Source organism: Perca flavescens, chromosome 17, assembly GCF_004354835.1.
Source record: "Perca flavescens isolate YP-PL-M2 chromosome 17, PFLA_1.0, whole genome shotgun sequence".
Taxonomy (NCBI): Eukaryota; Metazoa; Chordata; class Actinopteri; order Perciformes; family Percidae; genus Perca; species Perca flavescens.
In genome coordinates, this window is record NC_041347.1 from 7110041 (window position 1) to 7133334 (window position 23294).

The 23294-nt window shown below is 42.3% G+C and overlaps 1 protein-coding gene and 1 pseudogene across 1 annotated transcript in view; both read right to left on the reverse strand.

Moving 5' to 3' along the window:
• si:dkey-191g9.5 (rap1 GTPase-GDP dissociation stimulator 1) overlaps positions 1 to 16127 on the reverse strand; it is a 37016-nt gene extending 20889 nt beyond the window's left edge. The window contains exon 1 of the mRNA XM_028604170.1: positions 15905 to 16127. Coding sequence (XP_028459971.1) covers positions 15905 to 15917 — 13 coding nt within the window. The 5' untranslated portion in view covers positions 15918 to 16127. The remainder of the gene's footprint in view (positions 1 to 15904) is intronic.
• Positions 16128 to 17856: 1729 nt separating this feature from the next.
• Positions 17857 to 21783, reverse strand: LOC114572506 (general transcription factor II-I repeat domain-containing protein 2B-like; annotated as a pseudogene).
• Between the last annotated feature and the right edge of the window lie 1511 nt (positions 21784 to 23294).

Sequence of the window (23294 nt, forward strand, 5' to 3'; positions counted from 1 at the left end):
TGGTAGGTCAGAAATGTGCAAATAGACAGAGTTGGCAGGTACAAGCGGGGGGAAGGAAGAGTCCAGGTGGGTGAACTAGATGGGTGCGGAATGGCAGCGGCGTCTCCAGGACCGAGGTCTGGGATTCCTCGAACAGTACTTCATAACCATCCGGCGGTGACTGGATGTCTGGCTGTACCTTATGCTGCCTTATTAAGGACCCAGTTACAGTTTTTGACGTCACACACACATAAACAACAATGGCGGCCCCTGTTGATGTTGACGCCGGTGGTTAACGGTGAGAAATAGAAATAAAATTTCATATAAATAGGCAACGTAAAGTAATCAAAACATACTACAGATAAACACAAACAAACACAATCACTCACGTACGGCCGGGGATTCGTGACACTATATGTTCACACCAATATGAAGGATCTGTATCAGGGCTAATCAAGGCATTTTTAACAGATTGTAATAGCAAAGTCTGATCTGTTTCCAATCTTCCTTTTATTACAAATCATTTTTGTTCGGTATGCCATCTGTCAACACCATATTGTGTTTTATTTAAATACTGGAACATGTTTATGTTCGTGCTGAAGATGAAGAGAGGTTGCCTAAATCCTGTGCAAACCATTCTTCCATGACAGATACACATTACAACTACTCCAATACTCCTTTTTTATGACCCCATGGCCCATGCTCTTTCCACTAGCGTCACTTTCAGGACATTTTTAGCCCCTCTAGTGGCCTATAGATGAGTTACAGACTTTAACAGTAATATTGTTGCTGAATAAACTCATTTCAGTATGATTGAGTATCCAAGAACTAGCCTTCAGCTCACGATTTATGTCCAACCTCAACATTGAGCGTCAATACTGGAAGTAGAGTGCCGTTTATGTCACAAGGCAGGATCATCTGGCGGAATTTCCTGCGGCACTGGAGCAATCCCGGAAGTGGAACGTCAAGGATATAGACTACCTTTTCATTAACCGTATCAGCAAATGGTAGTGTTTTAGTTGATTTAACCACATTTATGTTATACTGACATGATCTTCCCCTAGCCTTAGCCATACTCTAGTCTCCATGGGCAGAAAAAGATAGCAAGAATAAAGTTATCAATGAATGTAATCCAGGGTTTTGTATAACTAATTGACATTGTTGTGTGGTGATAGGGTTGAATGAACTGATCACAGTGTAGCATGAATAACTAGCGTGATGACCTTTAGTGAGTTCCTGAACTCATCCAGAACTGGATTCTGGTAAGACTCTAGGGCGACAGTAATGGAAAACCCAGAACAGGAAGTCCACTATGACCCCTCTATCATCCCATGCCCTGAGATCTGCTAGTGCTCTTACCTTCCAGAAGAGTAGAAACTGCATCAGTGGACACAAAGAAACTGTCTTTTTGCTTTTAAAGTAACCTGTGTATTCATTAACTGAATGCTGATGAGAGGATGTGAAACACACCTCCAAAAGGATGTGCTGTGAGTAAGCCGGGGGTTGACTCCAACATATGGCCCACTGATCACGTGCTGCTGTGCCCCTTGGAGATAGGGGGAGGTTTGAGTCAGCAGCATCCAAGCCTGGGATCTATCATCAATCATTTGTTTTCATATATGTATAGACACACACATATACATATACATATATATATATATATATATATATATATATATATATATATATATATATATATATATATATATATATATATATATATATATATATATATATATATATATATATATATATATATATATGAGTTCCCCCCGCCTGCCTATGGTCCCCCAGTGGCTAGAAATGGCGATAGGTGTAAAGCGAGCCCTGGGTATCCTGCTCTGCCTTTGAGAAAATGAAAGCTCAGATGGGCCAATCAGGATTCTTCTCTTTATGAGGTCATAAGGGGAAAGGTTACCTCCCCTTTCTCTGCTTTGCCCACCCAGAGAATTTGGCCCACCCATGAGAGAGACATCATGGCTTTCAAACAAGCAAAGTGGCAGTTGGTCAAGGCCACACCCCCAACATCCACCTTGCCCCCCCTCTCTCCTCCTCAATAGCTTAAGACACAGAAATTAGAGGACCACTAAGGTCTATATAAAAGAGATTTCAGATACAGTATTAGGGGACCACTAAGGTCTATATAAAAGAGACTTCAGATACAGTATTAGGGGACCACTAAGGTCTATATAAAAGAGACTTCAGATACAGTATTAGGGGACCACTAAGGTCTATATAAAAGAGACTTCAGATACAGTTTTAGGGGACCACTAAGGTCTATATAAAAGAGACTTCAGATACAGTTTTAGGGGACCACTAAGGTCTATATAAAAGAGACTTCAGATACAGTATTAGGGGACCACTAAGGTCTATATAAAAGAGACTTCAGATACAGTATTAGGGGACCACTAAGGTCTATATAAAAGAGACTTCAGATACAGTATTAGGGGACCACTAAGGTCTATATAAAAGCATCCAAAGAGCACCATGTCATGGGACCTTTAAAAGGCTAACTGAGAAAACACTGGAGAACCCTTTTGCAATTATGTAAGCACATAATGTCATCTGAAAACTGCTGCCCTGGTTAAAAAAACAATGTGTTGTGTCCTGTTAATACTGTTAGTGAACACTAGGGGCGCTAGAGTGCACCGTGAGGTTACAGGTGAAAGGTATGTGCGTAGATGAAGAGAAGAAGAAGAATAAAGTGGAAAGTAGTGTGATACGTCTCTCGCCTCGTACTTAAAATACTTTTGGCGACAAGGATGGCTATTAACATGCCTCTACCTACACCGTTCATGCCTTGCCCAGGCGAACCTGCTATTCCCTTCCCTACATGGCTGAAAATGTTTGAGAACTATATGCTAGTAATCGATGCTAACGGGGGAAAGTGGCCCGAGGCAAGGAAGCGTGCTGTTCTTCTCCATGCACTTGGCACCAAGGGACAAAGGCTGTTTTACGCGCTACCGGATACAGGTACTACATATGCTACTGCAGTGGATGGACTTAGAAATCACTTCGTTCCTAAAGTAAACGTGATTGCGGAACGTCACAAATTTTGCCAGAGGGCACAGCGACCAGATGAGTCAATAAACCAGTATCTAGCCTCATTACGTGAACTGGCTGCACTGTGTGAGTTTGGTGATATGGAGGAGCAAATGCTTCGAGATCAACTGATAGAGCGTGTTGCAAACACACGCGTACGGGACAGACTTTTGTTAGAAGCGGACCTAACCCTGGCTAAAGCTACTTCACTGGCCCTGCAGATGGAGGCTGGGCTACGGAATGCTGGCGTTCTATCCCACACTACTACTACTGCCGCTACCACGACGGCTGCTGCTGCTGCTGCGTCGGTGAGGGCCATACATAAACAGCAAAGGAAGGCCCGCCAAAAAGAACAAAGGATGCCTGCATCATCAATGGCGTCTACAACTAGCCGCCGCTCCTGCTACCGTTGTGGATCCACCAACCACCTAGCAAATAAACCCTCGTGTCCTGCTGCTAAAGTGACGTGCAATTCATGTGGAAAAGTGGGACATTTTTCTAAAATGTGTCGATCTGGACAAAAGGAGGTGCGTGAAATAATGATAAACGAACTGACTGTGCTTTTAATGACTGATGATGTGCAAGATAAAATTCTCTGTACTGTGCAAGTGAATGCAAATGGACACATGACGTTGAGCTCATAGTAGACACCGGTTCATCAGTTTCTATCATTCCAGAGAGCACTTACCAGACTCTCTTTCCTACATGTGAACTTTCGGAGCCTGCAGTGAACCTGTTCACATATTCAAGAGACAAAATACCCGTTAAAGGGTGTATGCGTGCCACAGTTACTCATGATGGGCATTCTACTACAGGCTCATTTGTAGTGGTAAAGTCAGGCACTGCTCTATTAGGGCTAGATCTAGTTGTGGCATTGCACATGCGTATTGAGGGCACAAAGGTTGTTACAGATGACAGCTCTGATGACCCTACTGCACTGAGGGCACCTACCTAAAACCTCCTCCTGTTGCCTTGATATTCTACCATTGTTTGGAATTGTTTGGCTTCTGATCTTCTACAGATTGTAAACACATCTCTGCTCTCAGGTATCTTCCCACAGGCCCTGAAAACTGCAGTCCTAAAAAAGAACAATCTAGACATGACACTAATGAGCAACTATAGGCCAATATCAAACTTTCCATTTTTAAGTAAAATCATAGAAAAATTGGTTTTTCAACAACTCAACCTTTTCTTATCACTAAACAACATTTTTAATGCCTTCCAGTCAGGTTTTCGACCACACCACAGCACTGAGACAGCTCTTGTTAAAGTCTTTAATGACATCCACTTAAACACAGATAGTGGCAAAATTTCAGTCTTAGTATTACTTGATCTCAGTGCTGCATTTGATATGGTAGACCATGACATATTGCTTGACCAATTGGAAAACTGGGTTGGTCTTTCTGGCTCAGTACTAAAGTGGTTTGAATCCTATTTAAAGAATAGGGACTACTTTGTGTCTATAGGTAATTATACATCTGAGCATACAAATATGACGTGCGGAGTTCCCCAAGGCTCAGTTCTGGGGCCTCTTCTGTTCAACATCTACATGCTTCCACTGGCTCAGATTATGGAAAACAACAAAATAAGTTACCATAGTTATGCGGATGACACACAAATTTACATAACCTTATCGCCAGGGAACTATAGCCCAATACAACAATTAAATATGTGCATTGAACAGATTAATGATTGGATGTGCCAGAACTTTCTTAAATTAAATGAAGAAAAAAAGCGGAGGTGTTTGTTTTGGAGCAAAAGAGGAACGATTGAAAGTCAGCGCTCAGCTTCAAACGACAATGTTAAAAACAACAGACAAAGCCAGAAATCTTGGTGTAGTCATGGACTCAGACCTAAATTTTAAAAGCCACATTAACATAATTAAAAAATCAGCCTATTATCACCTTAAAAATATATCAAGGGTTAAAGGGCTTATGTCTCAGCAGGATCTGGAAAAACTTGTCCATGCTTTTATCTTCAGTAGACTTGACTACTGTAACGGTGTCTTTACAGGTCTCCCTAAAAAATCAATCAGACAGCTGCAGCTGATTCAAAACGCTGCTGCTCGAGTCCTCACTAAAACCAAGAAAGTGGATCACATCACTCCAGTACTGAAGTCTCTACACTGGCTTCCAGTGCCTCAAAGAATTGATTTCAAAATACTTTTACTGGTTTATAAATCACTAAACGGTTTAGGGCCAAAATACATTACTGATCTGTTACTACACTATGACCCACCCAGACCTCTCAGGTCGTCTGGGACAGGTCTACTTGTTGTCCCCAGAGTCAGAACTAAACAGGGGGAAGCAGCGTTCAGTTTTTATGCTCCACATATCTGGAACAAACTCCCAGAAACCTGTAGGTCCGCTGCAACTCTCAGTTCTTTTAAATCTAAGCTAAAGACCTATCTTTTTGATGTTGCTTTTCTTTAAATAATCTATTTTATTAACTTTAATTTCTTATACTGCACTGTAACTTTTATTATTATACTGCACTATCAATTTTATTCTTGTCTTTTAATGTTTTTAATTTGTTTATTATTGTTTTTTAATTGTTTTCTAACTGCTCTTTAATGTTTTATGTAAAGCACTTTGAATTGCCCTGTTGCTGAAATGTGCTATATAAATAAAGCTGCCTTGCCTTGCCTTGCCTACCGTACCAAGCACAATACCACAGCTTGCACCCGAGATCCAGGTACAGGAGATTGGCTGTGCAAAGGGATTTGTGCACAAAATTCAACTCAAACCAGAGGCTGTGCCGGTACAACAAAAACTCAGGAGACTTCCCTTCTCGGTGAGGCAGGCAGTGAGTGATGAGCTCAAAGATCTACAGGAAAAAGGCGTTATAGAACGCATTGATGCATCTCCATGGGTCTCTCCAATAGTTGTGATGCAGAGAAAAGATAGAGGAAAACTGCGCATGTGTGTTGACCTCAGGGAACCTAACAAGGCCATTGTCAGTGACTGTCACCCATTACCACACATGGACGAGCTATTCTCTGAGCTGAGAGGGGCCACAGTCTTCTCTACCATCGACCTGGCCTCTGCTTACCATCAAATGTTACTGCATCCAGACAGCCGTGATATAACTGCATTTATCACACATGATGGACTTTTCCGTTTCTGCTGAGTCCCATTTGGCCTGGCTTCGGCTCCATCAGCTTTCCAGAAGATGATGACGATCATACTGGCAGGCATACCAGGAGTACAGGCATATCTGGATGACGTGATTTGCTACGGAACCACTCAACAGCAGCATGATGCCAACCTAAGGAGGGTGCTGCATGCCTTGAACGAGGCAGGACTTAAGCTGAACATGCAGAAGTGTAAGTTCAACCAGACTTCTTTGCGGTTCCTGGGCCACACCATATCCAAGGAGGGGCTCCACCCAGATCAAGATCAGATCACAGCTGTGGCCAATGCACCTGCCCCACATGATACATCCTCCCTGCGATCCTTCTTAGGTCTTGCGTCATGGTACGGTAAATTCATTCCTGATTTTTCTACTGTTGTTGAACCTCTACGTGAAACACTCAGGGAGTCTACAGAACGGCAGTTCAACTGGACTGCTGAGGCTGAGTATAGTTTTACTGACATTAAGAGACTGATTGTTGAGAGCCCTGCCCTAGCACTATACGACCCTGAACTGCCTACATATGTAACTACGGATGCCTCTGATTACGGACTAGGGGGTGTACTGAGCCAACTTCATTCAGACCACACAGAGAGAGTCGTGGCGTTTGCATCCAGAACACTTTCTCCTACTGAAAGGAAATATTCCACTGTGGAACGTGAAGCGCTGGCATGCGTTTGGGCAGTAGAAAGGTGGAGAACCTATCTATGGGGACATCACTTTGTGTTATGCACAGATCATCAAGCACTTGCTACCCTGCTCACATCCAAGGGTACAGGCCGTGCTGGACTGCGAATTGCGAGGTGGTCTGCACGATTACTTTGCTTTACATATGATGTCGCTTACCGCCCTGGGAAACTGAATGTTACTGCTGACTGCCTGTCCAGGCTTCCACTGCCTGACACAGGGGAAGCTGAAGTGGAACCGGACATAGTGGCTACTGTCTTCATGGAGTCTTTGCATGCCATGTCCTTGTCGGAGTTCACTGCTGCATGTGACACTTGTCCTGAACTGACTCAATTGCGACAGCAAATACAGAAAGGCTGGCCAAAATGCAGAAAGAATGTACCTAAAGAGCTGGCTTCATACTTCAATGTGCAAGACGAACTGGCTGTAGACAAGACACTTGTCATGAGAGGTACTGACCGCTTGATTGTGCCTACATCACTGCGATCCAAAGTGGTAGACTTGGCACATGAGGGGCACCAGGGAGTGGTGCGCACTAAACAGAGACTGCAAGAACTGTATTGGTGGCCACAAATGGACAAACATGTACAGAGTAAGATAGAGTCATGTGTGTCATGCCAATACAGTGACAAAACAATGAAGACTGCACCCGCACCGCTTACACCTGTCAAACTGCCAGATGGACCAGGGGAAAAGGTGGCCATTGACATAACCAGCCCTTTCGAACGTGCTACATGGGACTGCCGTTATGCCATCACTCTTACAGACTATTACAGTAAATGGCCAGAAGTAGCAGTCTCTGATAATGGATGTCAGTTTACTTCCTATGAGTTTGCAAAGTTTCTGAGAGAGAGAGAGAGAGATAAAGCATCTGCGCTCCAGCATCTACTACCCAAGAGCCAACGGAGCGATTGAGAGATTTAATAGGGTATTAAAGACGTGTCTCCAGACTGCAGAAAGAACACACAAGCCTTGGAAACAAGCAGTGACAGAGCTCTTACAGATTTACCGTGCTACACCGCATGCTACTACAGGAGCTACTCCATTCGAGTTGCTGAGAAATAGGAAGATGCGTACAAAACTGAACGTCCTTCCTGTCTCACACAAAACTGCATCACACAAGCAAGTCAAAGAAACTGCGAGACAAAACCAACAACACAGTAAGGAGTATACAGACAGAAAGCCAGGAGCAAAAGTGGCCACCTTTCAAGTGAACGATGCTGTGCGAGTCCGGAGACCGGAACATGTCTACAAGGGGTCATCCAAATACACAGAACCTCTGACAGTCATAAAGAAGGTCGGACCGAGTACTTACCTTCTCAGTGATGGTCGGAAATGGAATGCCTCAAAGCTGGTGCGTTTCCCTAAGGAGGCTCTAGCTTGCATGAGCGAGAACAATGAGACTACACTGGATGGACTCACTGTGACCGAGAATGTGCATGTTGGTCAATAACCAGGCCCTAGACGCACCACCAGAGCCAGAAACCCACCTCAGTGGTTAACAGACTTTGAGAGATGAATATGATCCAGGATCAATTTGTGAACTGTGCAAATTGAAAGAAGAAAAGAATATTCATACTGTTCGGTTATGTGAAAAAAAACAAAAAAAATACTCATACTGTTCTGTTATGTGAAAAAATGTCATACTGTTTTCAAGTCTGAGTTATACTAGCTAAAACAAGAATAATCTAATTTCATGTCCAATTTAGGTTTTCAGGAACTATCATTAATGAAAGGGTTATTTTACAGAGGTTGAGGGTACCCTGTTTAAGTGACTGTTAATATTGTTAGTGAACACTAGGGGTGCTAGAGTGCACCGTGAGGTTACAGGTGAAAGGTATGTGCGTAGATGAAGAGAAGAAGAAGAATAAAGTGGAAAGTAGTGTGATACATGTCTCTCGGCTCGTACTTAAAATACTTTTACAAAACACCACACAATGCAACTGATCTCAGCTGGTATTATGTCTGGAATGGAGTGGAATGGAAATTTCTAAGTGACCCCAAACTTTTGACCGGTTGTGTATACAGACATATGTTTTCTTGATAATGGGATTTCTTTCAATGGTGTGATGTTTACAATATATTAGGTTTTCTGCTTAATAATAATGTTAGCATTGTTTGTATATTTTACATGTAGCTGTGACTCCAGATTTAAATGATGGGAGAGTTAAGTGAGTGAAAGATTAGTTCAGGAAAATGAATGTTAAAAAAAAGAAGTTAAAAACGAGGGCCAGGACACTGCCCTCGCACCAGTACTTTTAAGTAGAGACAACACCAGATTTGACTGCTCTTTTAAATGAATCAACTGACCATTTACGCTACAACAGTTACTTTAGCCCCCTTATTTAACCTGAGACATCTACGATATTTATTCTACTGCTGGCATGGATTAAAGTTCAGGCACAAACCTTAGGAGCTACAAATGCTCATACAATACAATGCATAATACACACACACACACACACACACACACACACACACACACACACACACACACACACACACACACACACACACACACACACACAGTGAGGAGACACCTGCAGACGGTAATCACCTAAACTAATCCCTTATAAGTCGAATAAAAATAGCCTCAGTGAAGGGGGCCATCAGGCTGATACACAGCCTGCTATGTCAGCGTCATACTGTGTGTGTGTGTGTGTGTGTGTGTGTGTGTGTGTGTGTGTGTGTGAGAGACCGTGTGCATGTGTCCATGTGTGTTTGACAAGAAAGCAGGAGAGCAATTTACTAATCAGTCCCACAGAGAGCTGCGAGGGTGCATATCAAAGATGCCTGTCTGTTTCCACATACACAAACATATGTACTTACATTGACATACATATATGCAGAGGGTGGACACAAAGAACACCTGCACAATCTAATCCAATACAGTCCAGCAATAAACCCCATCACTGTGGAGCTTATTGTGTTTAGTTTAAGTGCAGACAGTGTCAGAGAGCTGTTGATCCACCTCTAGGTTCAGTTTTTAAAGCTGTACATTTATAGTGCTGCCTGTGGGGTTCATGCCTCAGATCAGCAGTTAGCAAGATAATTAACAGTCAGCAGCAGCAGCAGCAGCAGCAGCAGCAGCAGCAGCAGCAGTAGTAGTAGTAGTGGCTTCAGATGAGGCTTGGGTGGTTGGATGGTGTGTCTGTAGCTTGTAATGCATGACAGTCCCTGGCCACAGAATAGTTTCTATACCTCCAATCTTGAGCTAAACAGTGCACTCGCACTTCAACTTCAACTGAATTATCCCGAAGGAAATTTAATCTGCAGCAGACATCAAATCACAAGGTCGACAAACAAACATTTGACAACAGCAACAAATACAGAAAAATTCCACACCACACATGAAAACAAGGTACACCTACCACACTGAACCAGAAGCTAAAAAACAAGGTTAACAACATTAGAAACAGCACAGTAAATACATACATGTTAAGTTAAGTGCTGTACAGAGACAAGTTAAAATGAATGTAATAAATACATAAATAATCCATCCAGGCTAATTAAAGCTATCTAGGAAGAATACACATAAAAGCAAGCAAGTTAATGAAGTAAATTAAGAGTTTTTCAATGGCCACAGGGATGAAAGAAGCCCTGGCATACCTTGGTTTTGTTCTGAAACGGTGGCACTGGCCAGAGGGCAAGAGACCAGTGAGACAAACAGCCCAATGTCCCCAAAGAGGGGTCATCAATATAGACTGGGTAGGGAACAACTCCATGCTTTGCATCAAAAAAGCTGAACGTATTTTACATTTTATGCAATGCAAAAAAAGGGAGATGAGCCCATGCTTTACTATTTGGAAACAATTATGTGCGATTTGTCTTGGAAGATACCCTAACTAACCCAACACTAAGTCATGTCCCACACAGTGTTCATTGAGTTAGGGTCATACAGGTTGATACATGTTTGAGGTTAAAATATATACTTTAAAATCAACATTTTTAAGCAGTCACAATTTATATGTTGAAAAATGCCATTGAATCAACATTGTATAAGAGAAATGGTGGTAACACTGTCCTTGAAGGTATCTACATAAGAGCGACATGACACTGTCTGTCATAACACAGTCATGACACATGAACCCTAACTCTAACCCTAACCCTAACTTGTCATGACAAAAACCGAATGACACTTATTAAAAGAAACGTTATGTCAAACGATCATGACTTGTTTATAATGTTTCTGACACGTTCATGACAGTGTCATGTCACTCTTATGTAGATACCTTCAAGTAAAGTGTAACCGAAATGTTTTCAATAAAATGAGGACTGGGGGACAACCATTGTAGCAGGTTGTTATAATGCATTTAACAACTAAATAGTGTATGTGTAATGAGTAGAAACATCTAAAAGTTATTTTTGGAGTTAAATGGAAATAGGGGGAGAGTCAATCCTTTCTTTAGAAAAAACACTTTTTCAACTGCTCCAACTGAGGAGAGTTATATTCTTTTATCTAAGGACAATGATAGGTTAACTCACAGCTGCATTATTGCCTTGGCAAATTGTTCCATTGATTATAATAGTATGTGATGGGGTGGGGAGCAAGCAAACAATATGCTTATATGTTTGCTCAGTAAATAAAAATAAAAATAAATAAATGCATGTAAGGAGACCAGAATGTCTTGGTAGGTAGATTTTTTTATAGCCCACATCTAAACCAGTGCCTTATTATTGTCTTCACAGTGTTTTTCATGTTTAAAATAGGTAGCTAAATTCACTATTGCAAAGTGATGCTAAAGAATTACGCCAGCTATCTTCCAGGCAGACTATCACTATTGGGTAAAACCAAAGGTGGTACTGTGGCGTCTATGTAAATAAAGGTTGGTGCACGAACATTTCTGTCGTTGGTAGTCACTGTTCTTTGCTAGTGGAATACTTCGTGCTGATGTGTCATCCGCATTACCTACCAAGGGAATTTACCACCGTTGTCATCACAGCTGTTTACATCCCACCAATGCTAAGGAGGCACTGGGGGAGCTCCGGGATGCTATCAGTCAGCTACAGAACAAACATGCCTGAGGGTTTTTTCATTGTTGCCGGCGATTTCAATCATGTACATTTTGTGAATCAGCATGTCTCTATTCCAACAAGAAGAGAGGTTATACTGGATCCTGGGTACACAAACGCAATTAATGACTAAAAAGCGATTATGTCAGTGCCAGATTGGACCAAAAGAGGTGCCAGTACCCTAACCCGTGTTTTCCAAAGGGGCGTCTGTGCTGCGCCGCGGTTTTGTTCTGTCCTCTACCACGCTCCATACCACACCGGGAGCATCTCAAAAGCGCAGCATCTTGCCTGCCAGACTCGCAGATTTTACTTAAGTACTTGAAAGAACAATCGCATGTTTATTAGCTAGTATCTACCTTCCACTCCAAGCACTCCTGTAATTAAACTCCATGCCTTCTCTTTTCTTCTCTTTTTCTGGTATTGTCTATTATGATTTTCCACCTTCAAGATGAATCTCTTGTCGTCCATGGTGTTGTAGAGGAGACTTGTACAATATTGGGGGGTATTTTTTGGTAAAATGACTGTTTCACTTCCTGCCCGGCTGAATGTCTTGAATAGCCACGATTGCTCACGGGGGTCACAGGTGGAAAATAGGGATAATTCAGCAATTAAATGACATAATCTTTGCATTTGTCTTGAATAGGATATATTTATATTAGGGCTGTCAAATTTCTATTAAAACCCCAAAACATTTTAATGCGTGATTAACGCACGCACATATTGAGATTTCACTCCATTGTTAGGATATCAGGAAGCTGCAGTAGTAACGTTGTGGATAGTGTTGCCAACTTGGCGACTTTCTCACTAGATTTAACGACTTTTCAGACCCTCTTAGTGACTTATACATATATGTTATATTCAAATATATTTCTATTGTAATTTATTCCCATGCATGCAGTCCACGGATTCTCGGTAACACTAAACAGTGCTGCTCTCTCACGGAGGTATTATAGGACTTAGCTCTCTCCCCCTCTGTCTATTGCACAGCAGCATTGCACGGTCAGTCAGTAGGGCTGTGGGGGGTGGTATCGGGGCTGTCTGTGGAGATGAGATGCACGTCTTATTCAGGTCTTATAATACATTCATGAACAGGAGTGGAAGGCTAGTAGAAACAAAGCTCCTTGGTTCCGTGATAGAATTGCCTGCCATGTGGGAGACCCGTGTCCGATCCCCGACCAATGCAAAAAGCTTTGGGGTAGTCCGTCGGGACTTGGCTTGGGAACCCGAGGGTCACTGGTCCATGTCCTTGTACAGACCAAGTACGGACAGTGTGGACTGGTACCTGGAGAGGTGCCAGTTCACCTCCTAGGCACTGCTGAGATGCCCTTGAGGTAAGCCATTATCATTTCCAACTTGTCAAATACTGGCGCATGATCTGTAGCTCTTAGCTTTAGATAGCCAACCTTTTGCGTGTGTATGCAACGCACAGGGCAGAGCGATAGCTTGACCGCGGCGTTGTAAGTTGACGTAGTATTATGAGCGACAACAGTAGCGAGTAGTACGAAAGACCGAAAGTCTGCGTAAGGAGGCAGGTTGGCTGGTGGATGGGTCAAACCACACAGGATTTTCACCCAGGAGACCTGGGGTTCATGTCCCATTCTTGTCCCGCATGTCACTGAAACGTACATTTCGTAACTCCACCCACAATCTTTTCCTAAACCTAACTGTCACTGAGGCACCAAACCCCTGACTGCTCAGGGTGCCCTTCATGGGCAGCCCCCTCACTCTGACATTTCTCCATTAATACATCTATATATGCATACATTTTCTTTTATTAGGTCCTGTTTGTGCATGTGAGTGTATTTCAGGCCTGTGTGTAATGTGTAATATTAACAGAGTGTAAAAATGTATATTCCCCCAATGGGGATCAATACAAAATGATGTCTTCTATGTCTTCTTCAGAGGAGGCGGTACACAATAAGAACTAAGGGTACTCATGTACCACCAGTGACAACTCCCTGTCAGACACACTAAATGCTTTTTACACACGCTATGAAGCCACCAATCAGCTCCCCTAAGGCCGGTTACACACTGGACGCGTCACGCGAGCGTGTCAGCCGCGTGGCGTGTCCGTTTATATTAAATCATTTCATTTTATCAATGGGAAACATCCATGTGTCCAGACAAGGCTAGCAGCAGCAGCGCCGCGTCAGACACGTTTCTGGTGGGTAAAGACAGACAAAATCCACACAGCTGACACGCAGCTGACACGCAACAGAAACGCCACGCTCACGCCACGCCTGCAGTGTGTAACCGGCCTAAGCAACCAGGCAGGTACTGCGATGTGAGGAGAACACTGCTTAGGGTGAACCCACGATAGCATCGATAACATTCCCACTCAAAGAGTGCGCGTACCAAATGACTGAGGTGTTAACAGACCTCTTCAACATCTCCCGGGCTCATGCTGTTGTACCATCATTGTTCAAATCAACCACCATCATCCCAGTACCGACAAAAGTCACCAACAACCTGTTTCAATGACTACCGCCCTGTGGCACTTACTTCAGTTGTCATCATCTTTGAGCAGCTAGTCAAAGGACACATCAATGCCTCCATCCCACACATATTGAACCCACGTCAATATGCCTACCGGCAGCACCACTCCGCAGATGATACCACTGCATGTGCCATCCATCTGCACCATATGCATGGATGCTGTTTATTGACTTCAGCGCCGCCTTCAACCCAATCATTCCCCTGACCCTGGCAGATAAACTGCACTCCCTCAGGCTGAGTACCTCAATATGCAATTGGGTTCTTTGACTTTCTGAGCAACAGAATCCAGACAATCCCGCTGCCACTTTGAACACAAGCAACAAGGGAAATCACATCATCCACTATCTGCATATAGGAAGTAGGACAGCTTGAAGACTGTGCGGGGACACCAATCTCTTGCTTAATGTCAACAAGACAAAGGAGATGATTGTTGGTTACGCTGGTGGTATGGCAGTGGAAGCAGTGCACAGGTTCAAGTTCCTAGTGGTGACAACCTCTCATGAAGCCAAAACACCCCCTCTTTAGAGAAGAAGGCTCAACAGCACCTATACTTCTTAAGGAGGCATTATCAGGGCCTATATCACCAAGTTAAAAAACAGCTTTTCCCCCAAGCAGCACTGCACTAGTCGGACTAGTCATGCTACGACCTATGTGAGCACCTACACACGCACTTAGGAAAAACATTTTACATCCCACCATTGTCTTTTACTACTGCTTTTTAAGATATAAAATTGCTCCTCTTTCTTTTACAGTAACATGTTGTTTGTCTATTGCACTATGGCCCAGGAGGTGCTGCACTTAGTTCTTTTCTCTACATGCCTGTTATGAGAAGTATGACCATAAAAGCACTTTACTTACTTTAAAATTGTATTAGGCTAATGTTTTCCATTAGCATGTGTGATTAAAATAAGGTATAAATAAAACATTTTTTTTTTTTTTTAAAAGATCATCTCACATACAATCAGAGTGGACGCAATACCATTTTTTTGTTACGTTTTTTCTTTTGCACTCATCTTAAAATCTTTTTTTTTCTTTTGCCCTCTTAGGACTGCACTGCAACACAAAAAGATATTGCAGCTGATCTTCAGCAATTCAGAGAAGAAGTGCACTGGAAAGAGAGGCTAAAATAAATGTATTCATTAAATTAGCTACATGTAAGAACAATATTATGATGTACTAATGTTTGTTTCAATGTCAGGCACCAATGTAGATTAAATACTGCCTAACAATACTTCACTGTTGATTCAATCATATTTACCATCATAATCATCATCATCATAAGAATATATATCTACATATACAGTATATCATACGCCATACATATTTAGTCTATCTATCTATCCCTATAATGCCCTCATACACAAATATGCACACGCTCACATTCCTTGGAGTGTGATATCTAAAAGCACATAACCACAGCTGGTATTATACGTCATCACTCATATGAAAGCACACACACACACACACACACACACACACACACACACACACACACACACACACACACACACACACACACACTAGGGGATGTTCGATATGTATCTACAGTACTCACCGGTGTCTGTCATGGCTGCTAGTCGACAGGCTCTCTGCTGGCTGGCTCCCTCCACTGCCTCTGCCTGTTGGCACTGTGTATGGTGTGTGTGTGCGTGTGTTTGTGTGTGTGTAAATATGTAAATGTGTGTGTGCGTGTGTGTGGCTAGCAGAGGAGCTACCCTCCCTTCTTAAGGTCAGGTGTACCCCAACTCTGTCTCTCACTCTGTCTGTTCCTCTCCACTCCTCGCTCTTGCTCCCTCAATCCCATTAGCCAACACTCTCTATCTCTCTGCCCCCCCTCCTGCCTCCACTGCGCTTGCGTTCTCTCTCTCTGCTCATTTGCTGTCTTTTCCCACCTTGCTGTTTTCTCTCTCTCTCTCTCTCTCTGTCTCTCTCTCTCTGTCTCTCTCATGCATATGTCAAAGCATCTACTATAAGAACGTGAGTGATAACCGACAAATAATAATAAAAAATAAATATTTGAAATGTTTTTTGAAATCTAACTCATTAATAATAATAATGCACATATAAAATATCTTACTGGGTGGCACATTTTTTTTTACTTCTTCTATTGGAAATAAACAAGCCTCAAGAAAGATTTACAGAAAGATTTAATGAATAATAAAACGTCTGAAGATAACAACAGAAATGAAACCCATTGGACACCTAGACTAGGACCAAGCTGCCTGATGACCTGAGGTCCATCACAACTGTTTCTCAAAACTTCAGGCATTTGATTACTTACAGTGCATGCGTGCGTGCGTGCGTGTGTGTGTGTGTGAATTTGTATGGTTACACTTGTTTGTTTGTTCTGTATGTAGTTTAATGTAAAGCACAGTTACATGTATGTGTAATTAAAGGTGCTATATAAATACAATTTGCAGCAAGGACTGAGGCTTAGACTACATGGGGCCCACGCTCAACCAGGTGAGCTACCAGAGTACCCCCAAATATATTTTATTGAATAAAAGAATGATAATATCAGGTCGGGAGATTACTTTGTCTAGTTCCGATGCCCTCCCTCCCTCCTTCCCTGTGTCTCCCTCCGCAGCTGGCAACAGCCCACATCAGCACACGTCAGACAGACAGACAGACAGACAGACAGACAGGCAGCAGCAACTCCCAGCTCCTGTCCCAGTTGAGGGAAGTTGTATTGAACAAAAGACTGAGCTACCAGTGCCTCCTCGAGTTAACAGCTAATAAGCCAAAAGACAATAAGAAATATAGTTAACTTGTGTCATGCGTGCGCTAATGTTACTAGCTAATGCAATACGTTAGCTAAGGTTTAGCCAAGGCAATATGTCCATCCAGGCCAGTGTACTGTCCACTACAGGTGACTACAGTACGATTTTATTTTTTTATTTATTTATTTTTTATAACATCACAATTGTGACATTGATATGCAAATTATGCATTAACTAATTAAAATGTGCTAATTTACATACATTTGACAAGCCACTGCAGGTGAACAGGATGAACCAAAAACTAAAGCATATCACCACTGAACTTCCCCAGTTAATGATTTACATCAAGAGTTTTTCCTCCTGAAATGTTATGTTTAAATATGCAGATCAGCTTGTTTGGTTAATTTAGAAGAAATCTACAGATGCAGCCTAAAGCAAACACCATCTTAATGTGTACTTTGGAAGTTTCCCTTCCATTAGAGACAAAGAAGACATGGAAGCAAAATAGAGCAAAAATTCTAATACACTGCACTACCTGTAAAAAGGGTCCTGCCTTAAACAGTAACTTCATCATTTTGATCTTAGGCTCCTCATCTAATAACTATCCATTCGTTTGTTGTATGTTGATGAATCTTTACATGATAAAGACCGCAGGGTTCGAGTTACATGGCAGCCAATGGCAGCTGAGTTTATATGTTTAAGTTCACTTTTATAATGTAATTTAGGAGGTTATTGTGAGGTGTTTCTGTCTCTCCGTTTCTGTGCTTTGTATGTGTATTTAACTGGATCATCCTCCTCTTGCTCCACCCTGCTCCAATAGCAAACACGGTGGCAAATCGAGGACAACATCCAAGAGAAGCATATCCAGCTTAGGCTCCAAGTCAAGTGGGCGGAACTCAGTCTCTGGAGGTCCAGCTCCCTTGCTTGCACTATCTAACGTACACGCCGCCATTCTGGAGGAGAAGTTAAAGGAGATTTATTTTTTTTCACGATCTGACGCTGAGTGGAGGACGAAACGGGCATATGAAGCAGAGGTTGATTGTGGCTGATGAGAAGCAGCTGGACACCTGACTCCCGCACACCGGGCTCCAGCCCTGCAATTAAGACAGAGAGAGAACAGAGCACTGCTACTCACAGGCAGCTGGCCTGACATTTTTGTTCATTTTGAAGTGGGATTTATTCCAATAACATGAATTTATTGCCATTTGCAAAATAAAAAAAAAATAGTAGTGAAGCTATATACTATGTGTGTGTAAAAAAACCTGTACCAACAGAATGAAAATGTGAATTTCCCCTTGGGGGGTAATTAAAGGTATGTCTTCAGTGTATTCTATTGTTGACAAAACATTACAAGGTAATTTAACACTTAAAAATTGCAACAATTAAAAAAAGCTTGTTAACCACTCCCACTGCAGACTGATCTCATGAAGTGGCGTATGTATGACACGGCAATTTATATGCCATGATTTGCACGTTATAAAGACGCATACTCGGTATTTTGCGTGTTTATCAACGCCGTTTTGCCTCCATTGACTTACATTACCTTGCGATTGGGCAGCAGAGAAACAAGCTACAATGTCACAAAAGTCTACAATGTCAAAGATTGTTGTCACAAAAATATAGGAAAATAGGGTCCAGGTTGAAAAAAACGGTAGTTACCCATTAACACTAAGGGCCCTATTTTAACGATCTAAGTGCATATGTCCACATCCACTTTTGCTAGTTTGACGGCGCAAAAAAGGGTCCGTGCGCCGGACGCATGGTTCTAAAGGGTTGTACTTAGTGTCTTCATTAATCAGAGGTGTGTTTTGGCGTAACAACAATAAACCAATCAGAGATCATCTCCCATTCCCTTTAAAAGCCAGGCACGTTTGGCTCTTGGAGCATTGCTGTTATGATGGCGGTAATATTTTTATTTGTAATCTTCTGCATGTGTGTGTGCTGCTGTGTGTCCCTGTGTGTGTAACAAGCATAGTGTGCGTGCGCTGTGCACGAGCCTAGGAGCATTTTACTAATGCTCTGTTAAAATAACAATGAAATGCTGCGTTATTGACTTTAGACCAGGTTTTTGTTGGTCAATGGCGATCAATTTCCACTGCCTCAAGATAGCAATACGCCCAGAATGCACCTGAACACACCTCCCTGTAAGATGGGTTAGGTGCATTTGATATTTAAACGATGTGGGCGCTGGACGGGAAATTGACAACTGCGTCGGTCTTAAACTAGCAAAGACACTTGGGTCGGGCTTTGCGCCACGCTGCGCCGGATGCAAGATAGGGCCCTAAGCTAACATTAGCGTTTAGCTAATTTGTTGCCACCAGACTGGTCTTTTTGGTAATCAATTTCCCCAGAAAGATATCTGATATCCATTCCACTTGGTGTAATGTTGCTTTCAAAAACCCCATAGCTTTCTCAAAGTACGCAGTCGGACTCGATGCAGCAGCCAGGACAAGCGGACTCTTCATCGTGCTCTTGCACATGACACTCCCGCTCACGTTGAATTTCGAATGGGCCCTTCCCCTCCCTTACAAAACGTAACATAGCAAAAGTTATCTCTGCCTAATATTATAATTGCACTGCACATTTCAGCTGAATACTACAAACAACTAATTTGATTTAGTAATGAGACCGTTAAAGAACCTCAAAGAATAAGTAATGACAAGAGCTGTCCCTAACAATTCTTTTTGTCATTGATTAATCTAACAATTAATTTGCATAATATTCTAAAGATTTTTGAACTGAACTTTGGAAATGGCTATGACATGGATTTATTTTCATCACTGGAGTAATATGCAGCTAAGATAATCATGGCCAAATGTATTTTTGCATTAGTGTGGGGCAAGGAAAATAATTGAAATGCAGGGCTTCAGACTAACTTTGTTTACTAGGAGCGCTGTAGTGAAAGTGAGAGACACACAGAGTGTAGATCACATGTTATGCAGTTGGCCAATCCCTCACGGACATACGGTGCTGTCTTGCTGCAGTCTTGACACAGTGCTCCAGGATGCTTTCGCTTCAAATGTTCATTCATAGTTGTACTGCTGTGACAAGCCATTTTTAACACTTCACCACATTGTTGGGTCTCTATCAGAAAATATTGTGGAGGGCCGGGCCAAAAGGCTCAACTCAATTCTGCATAATATTAATTGTATTTCTTTATAAAAAGCAGTAAATAACATTGCTTTGACAAGCTGGTGAGAGTAGGCTATATGTTTATAATTAAGCAATGAAAAAGTGAGGTTGCCTTACAAAAAATTTAATTTATTCAATTAAATTTCCCAAAGCAATGGTAAACAAAATGTGAACACTTTTTTTACCATTTTGACTTATATTAGTGAACATTTTCTGTCACATTCACTCCAAAACACATTTTGAGTTTCAAATACTGTTGGAAAGAAATTCCTAGTATTCTAAAGACATCACAATATTGTATTTGTGCTCAAACATTAAGCAAGACACATCATATTGAACTGTCAATGTACATCACTGAACTGTGAATATTGAGAAAAGGGTTCCAAAAAAAGTGTCCCAGTTCACTGCTAGTTGGTGCCTTTACATGCCTACATTTGTGGTCTAACCACGTCATTTGGTGTTTTTAAGTTATTTTTTCTTCAGTGAGAGAAATCTAGTCTCTGCTGGGCTTTAACGAGTGCATCGAAGTCAGGTTGAATGTATGAGGTGGAAATGCGAAGCACAGCTGACAGATGATCATCAGTGAGAGAGGATCTATACCTGGATTTTGTAAACTTCATTGTTGAAAATGTTTGTTCACATATGTAGGTAGAGCCAAAGAGAACCAACATCTTCTGAGCATGTCTCCTCATGTTTGGAAAGTTCTCCTCCTTAAGAGAAGAGTAGAAATCCAGCAGAGATCCGGACTTAAAGTGCTCTGCCAGTACTGCATCAGACTGCAGGTCAATGAGTTCCAGCTGAACATCACTGGGTGCATTATCCACACTGCAGGTAAAGGGAGAGGAAATCATGTGCATTTCATCCTCGATTGTTCTGAGATCTTCAAACCGCCTTGAAAACTCTCCATGCAATGCTCCTAATATGGATGAGTACCTGCGGAGGTGATCAGCTGATGGTGTGACTTCTTTCAGGGTTTGCATGTGAGTGAGAGCGTTGCTCTCCAGTTGACTTGAAAGAAACTGCATCTTTCTCATGAAAGCCTTCACCAGGCTGTGCATTTCATGAACAGAAAGGCCCTTGCCTTGCAGTTTGGTGTTCAGTTCATTCATCATTGCAGTCACATCAACAGCAAAATGCAAAATCTGCCATCCAGTCATCATCTGAGAGCTCTGGGATGTCTTTGCCTTTCTTCTCACAAAACTCTCGAATCTCTGCTTTCAGGTCCCAAACTCTTTTTAGCACTTTGCCCAGGCTGAGCCATCTGACAGCTGTGTGGTAGCCGATGTCACTCTGCTCAGTCTCATGCAGTGCGACAAACAAAAAAAAATCTGTGATTCAATGCCCGTGCCCTGATGAAGGTTTTAGTAACAACATCAACAACATGGTTAATTTTTAGCACTGACTTGCACAACACATGTTGGTGTATATTACAATGCAAAAACACCAATTTCTGATCTGCGTCGATTTCAGTCACTTTATCTTGCATACGTTTCAAAAGTCCGACATTTTTCCCAGTAAGATTGGGACAGCCGTCCGTTGTGACACCTGCCCGTCTGTCCCATTTCAATCCCAGGGTGTCCATGCAACAGATTGCTCCCTGTCGTCGTTCCTTTCATCGACCGCATTGCTGCCAGCTCCTCCGTAATCTTGAAGTCCGTAATCCCACGGACAAATATGAGTAGCTGGGCTGTGTCGTGGACATCACAGCTCTCGTCCAAAGCCAAAGAGAAAAAGTCAAAACGGTTCGCCTGGACAGCGGGACTTGCTCAAATGCTCCTTTTTTTCAGGGCATATTAGTGCTGCAGAGTCCACCAAGCACTCTTTGACAAACTCCCCCTCCGAGAATGGCTTACTGTTTTTAGCGATTTTGTGGGATATCACAAAGCTGGTCTTGGTTGCTACATCCCTGGATATGTGAAGCTTGGTAAAGAAGCCTTGCTGCTTTTGCAGCTTAGCTAGCAAAGCTTCCGATGTTCGTGCACTTTCAGCATCAGACAAGTTTTTGTATTTCTCCGCGTGTGTTGTCTTGTAATGCCGACTCAAATTGTAGTCCTTAAACACGGCGATCCGCTCCCCGCAAACTAAACACACTGCTTTACCTCCGACTTCAGTAAATAAATACTTAGCAGTCCAATTTTTGTTGAAAATCCTGCATTCAGCATCTACCTTTCTTTTTTTAGCATGAGCGGACATTTTTGAGCGCTAAAGTCCTCTTGTGACCAAGGGGGTAAGCTTCGCTTCAGAACTTGAGCCATCATGGCGCCATTTTGTTGCTAACTGGCCATCACCTCCTGTTAGCATTCCGCTGACCGCCATTTTTTTTTACGTCACTTGACTGCGAATAACTTTACATCTGAAGCGTTTAAAGACTCTATTTGTCCGTTGTTTAGTTCCAAAGAAACACGACAATGTATAAAAGGCTCCATTACCTTGTAGCTCACGTTATGGCTCCGTAGCAGACGCTTTTGTAAAAATAAGCTAACGATTGTGTCATAACCAAGTGACTTACTGTCGCATAGTAGAGGAATTACCGTATAGTACAGGAGAAGCTCGCAGGCAGTTTCGACTTACATGAGATGTTTAGGTTTAATTACTAATGTTAACTAGCATGTTAGTGATCAATAATTAGCCTGTGTCTATGTTATCTCCTTACATACACCTACAGTCTCCGTATCTGTAAGATTGGGAATGATTGAGATTTCTCTTGGCACAGCTACCAGAAGACTTCCAACTTTCAGACACGTTGCTCACGTCACATTCTCTGAGTTGGAGGCTGCGCAGTAAAGCTGGCCATCACCGGAAAAGTGCTTCTAATAGCCTTCACTGGTCTCCGTCCAGAGCAACGGGGTCTATTGGTCCATTATATACTGTCTATGCTTGTGACCTGCCCGTGACAACGATCCAATAATGCGTACGTCTTGATATGTATTGCGTCATTATGTACGTGAATAAAAAAAAACAACTTCAAAATAAAAGCAATGTAGCTTTAGTCCATGCATGAGGTAAAATTAGAAAATGTTTATTTTGTAATTTCCGTACAATGCCCAGGTCTGCTCTAGAGTCCTAGTGAGAGAACCAAAGTGTCTCCCCTGT